This window comes from Opisthorchis viverrini (assembly GCF_000715545.1).
Source record: "Opisthorchis viverrini unplaced genomic scaffold opera_v5_429, whole genome shotgun sequence".
Lineage (NCBI taxonomy): Eukaryota > Metazoa > Platyhelminthes > Trematoda > Opisthorchiida > Opisthorchiidae > Opisthorchis > Opisthorchis viverrini.
Genome location: NW_008752083.1, coordinates 291,571 through 297,226, shown reverse-complemented (window position 1 = coordinate 297,226; position 5,656 = coordinate 291,571). Strand labels below are relative to the sequence as shown.

The window sequence follows — 5,656 nt, the reverse complement described above, 5'->3', positions numbered from 1 at the left end:
TCACCGAATATTTGTGAAAGCGTGTTGACCGTTTCATCAAAAGTGAAATCGCGCGGGTTCTTTGGCAGAATATAGTTAGCGTACTTATCATGCTCTGCGGGTCCAAGTTTGCGGAGCAGGAGGCGAACCTTCCAACTATCATCTTGAAGTGAAAAGTCGACCATGAACAGGTCTTCATAGCGACGAAACCAAGCATCAAACGTTATGCCAGCTGAGGGTTCATAGCAAAATTCGTTGATACTGCCAGCGATTCCATCGGCCGACTGTGGGACGCTCGACGCCGCCGGTGAAGTCAAAGATGTAGATGATAGTCGCTCCGTAAGTACTTTGATGAGTTGCAGTTGCTGCTCAAACATTACATTGAGTTGTTCTGCCTCCATTTGCGTCGCCAAATATGTTACGGTTCTGTCACGCAGCGAGCAAACAATATGATAATGCGGATTGTGGCAATACTCTATCCCCAGCTATGTTGCTTGATCCAGACTCCTAGCACGGCGAATAGTAAGAAGACGAAAACCTCGGACACAAACTTTAATAATCCAACAACACACGATCAACAGGCGATGCCCGGAGCTTCCGAACCCAAGTCAGTGGAAAGAATGGTATCCTGTACGTGGTCGGATTTGAATTTCCTTGGAGTATCAATAGGCCATTGATTATTCATAGTTTGACCTTGAAGATGCCGGGAGTTCGCTAGCACACATAAAAACATAGCGTTTTCTGGGGGATATTGATATCCCCAACAGAAAGTTCCAGACGGGCCAAAAAGTGATGCAAAAATCGAACTCATCTGTCAACGGCAAGTGAGGAACAACCAATTAAATCTGTCTCAACTAAAAAGGTTATTCCATGGGCAGTTGTGTAGTCCGCTTACGTCTGGAACTTGTTCTCCTATCAGGAGAGTGAGTGATGCTACGTCCTGTCTAAGTTCGAGTTGATGACTTTGCTGATCAGCCGCTTGTGGCCGAATAATTAAGTTTTCAAATTACTTGCAGGAAGTTCGTGGGTTCGGAACTTGGTTGGTCCCATGGGATGCACACTACTGATGGTCTCCAGTGAGGGTGAAATAAGGGCACGTATTTCCTCAGCTTCCCACATATATTAGCTCTACTAGCAGGCAGAATTCGCCATTAATATATATATATATATATACATATATATGTTGGTCTCCTTAGTTGGTGAACTGGAGTGAGGCTAGGAAGATAAACAAGTAAGTTGCTCGCAGCTTTGCGTTGGGGGGGAGTGAAAACTCAATAGTGTTGGTAGTGTGTCAGAATTTTGGTTATTCAATGCCTTTATACATAGCTTATCAGATGGCTGATTATCTGTTCACCAAGCTCGGTAGGTGACTTCCGGACGTTCCGTCACCACTCGAGAAGACATCATCAGCGAGCTGTTGGGTAGGTAGTTTTTCTGTTCGTGCCTGCGGTAAGGTTGTTTACTAAGAGCAGTTCTAGGCCATGATCTGATTGACTGTTGATTGCAGCATCACCTGGAGCCCGTTTGAGATCTGTTTTGCGTTGTGGTTCGTATTTCTTGAGTTCGGTTGTTTCACTACATGCTGAAATTGTCGCCCATCATTTCCCCCTTCAGGTTGCTGCGTTAGCGGTCTGTGTTGCGTCGTGGTCCGCCCTTCTGTTGTTCGTTTTGTTTGATGGCATGCCTTCCTTTCTTAGTGGTTTGCTGCCTTCATCCTGATTTTTAACTTACGGCTTATCTTCATGAGCCTGGTTGGTTGATTAGCACGGTGATAAAACGTCTGAAACTCAATCACCGAGCTCGGTGAACAGATCAGCAGTCACCAGGTAAGGTACCGATCTGATGCTGCGCCAGATACAAGTCCAAAAGTACCATAATATAAACTTTCCCGTGTAGCGATTTTTTAAATTGACGTTTATATTGTGCTCACAAAATCCATTCGTCAAACTATATGATTCAGTAGCTCGCAAGGTAAGCGTGCAACTGGAGTGCACTTTGTGAAAAGTTGAGAACCCGAGCTAGCGTTCTTAGCCTATGGTTTCTGTGGAATTTCGCCCATACAAGGGCGGAAGTTGTTAGAAAAATTTAGCAGCGCTTCTGAATGCTTCCAGTCATTTATTGGGCAAATCTGACCAGAGAACGCGAAGATACATATAGTTACTTGTCTGATCAAACCGTCGGCAAACTAACTATTGTCTTACGCATTCACTGGAGGACGAGGGCTTTTTTCAAATGCCTGACTGAATTTCATCCAGTCTGGTTCTTTCAAATCTCGGAGTCTTGACCGAAAAGTAGAATTTAATTTTGACTGTGATACGTAACAAGTTTTATGCTTGATTTTGCATACATAATTTTGCGCTTCAAAAGTTACCTCACCTGTACACTGCATTCAGGACTTGGTCCTAGAGCGAGAAGCCGCCGCTGTGACATTACAAAAACTGCTTCGAGGTCGCGCAGTCCAGACGCAAATGTTTGAGGGGAAAGAAAAACGCCGCGAACTGATTGCTGAACTACGCTCTACTCATGCATTGCTCGAAGACGACCAGGCCCAAAGATTGCGGGAGAAATCGGCCATTTTTGAAAGGCAACAAAAACACCAGGAGTTAGTGATCGAAGTGAGTTATTATAAATGATTTCTGAAGCAAGCTAAAGTATGGTCCGATAAACACTCTCAGAAAAAGTTGAGAATACGTCGAGACAAACACTCAGACCTCCATCAAACAGGCAGTGGCTAGTGTTTTCCTGCAGGCTGACCTCGGGAGGCTAATTACACTGTTTCAGTATTGATCCCTCTCACAGACTACCTTAGCCCACAGTTCTAACTCAGTGAATAATAGTCAACTTTAGTTATGTATATATATATATATCATTTTTATGATAGATTCTACTGTCGTATGTCGTACAAGATGCTTTTGTGCCAGTAGGTGTAGTTCATTATCAAGAAAACACATCAGGTTAAACCTGACTCATTTCTCCTGGAAACACATGGACTCGATATCCCCATTCCAATGAAAAGTCTATTCTGTGAATCCTTGTATCCACAATTCTACAACTTGTTGACAGAAACGAAATTTTTACAGGTCTTTGTGGTTCAGGAAACCCATCGGGCATTCAAGAGGTGCTTTACATATGGAAACTAAATGTAAACTGAGAACAAAACTCCAGATGAGAAATTCTCACAGGTCAACTTAGTCTTGAAAAATCTCGGAAAATGACAAAAAATGACAATCAGACTCGAGCGAATTTGTGACATTATTTTCCTTTAATGTCCATATTTTCATATACATTTGGTGATGAAAGACAGCCACGTTACAAGCAGTAAGCAGTTCGCAAAAATTTGTTGATGACAATGCAATATGTTGCGAGCAGTGTGCGGTCACTTCAAGATTGAATAACACACGCGCCACATTGCGCAACATGCCATGGGGCCCCTCCGACTCTTATCAAGGCATTCATCCTTATTCAATTAAAGACGCTAAACCTCGAGCACATGCCCACTACATTAAATCTGTGGATTCTTGATTAATTTAGACATTAGTACTAGTCACGAAGAGACTCGACCTTACAGTGATGTGGCGGTGTGTGTACCTCGGTGACCTATTGAACTATACCATACCGGGGGGATGTCCGCGCCGCACTCACAGAGTCTCTCATACCAGGTTGGTACATGGGTAAAGGTCTGACGAACACAGTCTCCTGGCCCTCCAGTTTGTGGGTTGGAACATGTATGGTTCCATGTATGTGTTCCATAAAAATGGTAATGTACTTGCATTTCCAGCCGAACACCACTGCCTTGCGGTTAGGCTTTTGAGCCAAAGGCTTTGGTTGAGGACCCTAATCATCCTCCTTTCTAGGTATTGGCGCCCTGGTATTATCCCAGCCCTCGTACAACCGTAACATACACAACTAACAATATTCTCATGCCCCATCGGCCGTTGCGTGGTGCCATCAGTCTTACTTGCTGCATACAGCGGGGTGGGTAAGCGAAAACATGATACTGCTGACGCCTCCCTTCTTACACTTTCACGTTTTCCCTCTTCCACCCTCTCCCGCCCAAATTTGAATACTTTCTCCGCAGGTTCCAGCTCTAGGGTTGACCGTTTTGCTCGCCTTGCTTCACACTCAGTTGCAGCTTCTGTACGACCTAGTTCAGTAACAGGCCTAAACACTTCGATGTCTATTTTCAAACCCCGAAAGCCTGTCTACTTAGCCGTCTTTGATGTTCGCGCACTGAATAAAGCAAGTCAACAGGTGGATCATGCTCGTACGCTGGGCTCCCTCTGCATTGACGTATGTTGTCTGTCACAAACAAGGATGCAGGACCCAAGTACTGTGATCGAACTGACTGGCCCCTCGCTCTCTTCCAAGTTCCTGCTTCGCACGTCTGGTGATGCAGAGACCGCTGCAGCTGGATATGCTCGGGTGGGTATTGTACTGAGCGAACGAGCTGTGCGGTTCGTTTGGCAACACCTGTGAGAGAATCTAGAGGAAGTGGGGTTCATCGCACCTTGTCTATTGTGTCTGCTTACGCCTCAACTGGCTGTAGCTATGAATCTGCCAAGGACAGTTTCTATGACGCTCTAGGAGCCCTTCTGTAGCAGGCTAAAGGCTCAGATATCGTCGCGGTTGCTGGTGATATGAACGCCCAGGTAGATAGACCAAGCGCTGCTGGGACCCAATCGGGTGATTTTCTTGGTTTGGACATGAGACGCACGGATAACGGGGACCGCTTGCTCCAGATGTGTGCCTATCACAATACCTTTGAAGTATAAACTTCCAAAACAGTGGAAAACGCTTGAAAACGTAATGCTCACCAACAAACCGGCCTCGGATACAAATAGACCGTTAGTTATCGGTGGCGAGGGTCTATCACCGCCTGCCGCTCCTTCTGGAACACCGACCTAGAATCCGGCCATGCATTTGTACTCTGCTGCTTTTCATTGCGCTTTTCAGGTGTACGCAAAACGCGCACACCTCGCCTAGCCACTGAGAAGCTGGTCGACCATGAAGTCAAACAAAACTATCAGAACCAGCTCCTCGAATGCCTGCCAGACGGGACGGTGTTGGATATAAACGGCCACTGGGAAAATATGTCCAAAGCGTTATTCAAAGCCGGAATGTTTGTTTGCGGTACAACCCAGCCAACCCATCCAAGCATTCGATCTTTGATAGGACCATGTCTTTGCTAGAGACCTGGCGACAGATTCCACCTGGCCGCCACCACAACTCCACCCGGCGCATCATCCGACGCCAGGTGACACTGAGTGTCCGCGCAGGCCGAGAAGCTTGGTGGACCCGAAAGGCCAAAAGAAATGGAAGATGCAAAGAATGCTGGAAACGTGCGCAAACTGTTCCACTTGATTTGTTTGACTGGTCCTCGGCGAAGTAATCAGGGACAAAAATCGTTCCCTGATATGCAGCAAAGCAGAACGTTTGGAACGCTGGGCACAGTGCTTTGAGCAGCAATTCAACTGGCCATCTGCTACATCCAATCCAGTAATCTGGCCTGCAACGGACAGGTGGACCGTAAATATGGAGCTGCCTTCAGTCTCAGAAGTGTCTGAATGTATTTCTCTACTCAAGCGTAATCGTGCTGCTGGTCCTGACGACCTTCCACCTGCTCTTTTCAAGGATGGCGGTGGATTCCTCAGCCAGTGCCTGTCTAGCCTATTTGGGT

At 46.1% G+C, this 5,656-nt stretch overlaps 1 protein-coding gene across 1 annotated transcript in view; it reads left to right on the top strand.

Moving 5' to 3' along the window:
* T265_10932 (hypothetical protein) overlaps window positions 1–5,656 on the top strand; it is a gene marked incomplete at both ends in the record, with an annotated part of 46,502 nt that overhangs the window by 32,721 nt on the left and 8,125 nt on the right. Inside the window, one exon of the mRNA XM_009177448.1 lies at window positions 2,373–2,594. Coding sequence (XP_009175712.1) covers window positions 2,373–2,594 — 222 coding nt within the window. The remainder of the gene's footprint in view (window positions 1–2,372; window positions 2,595–5,656) is intronic.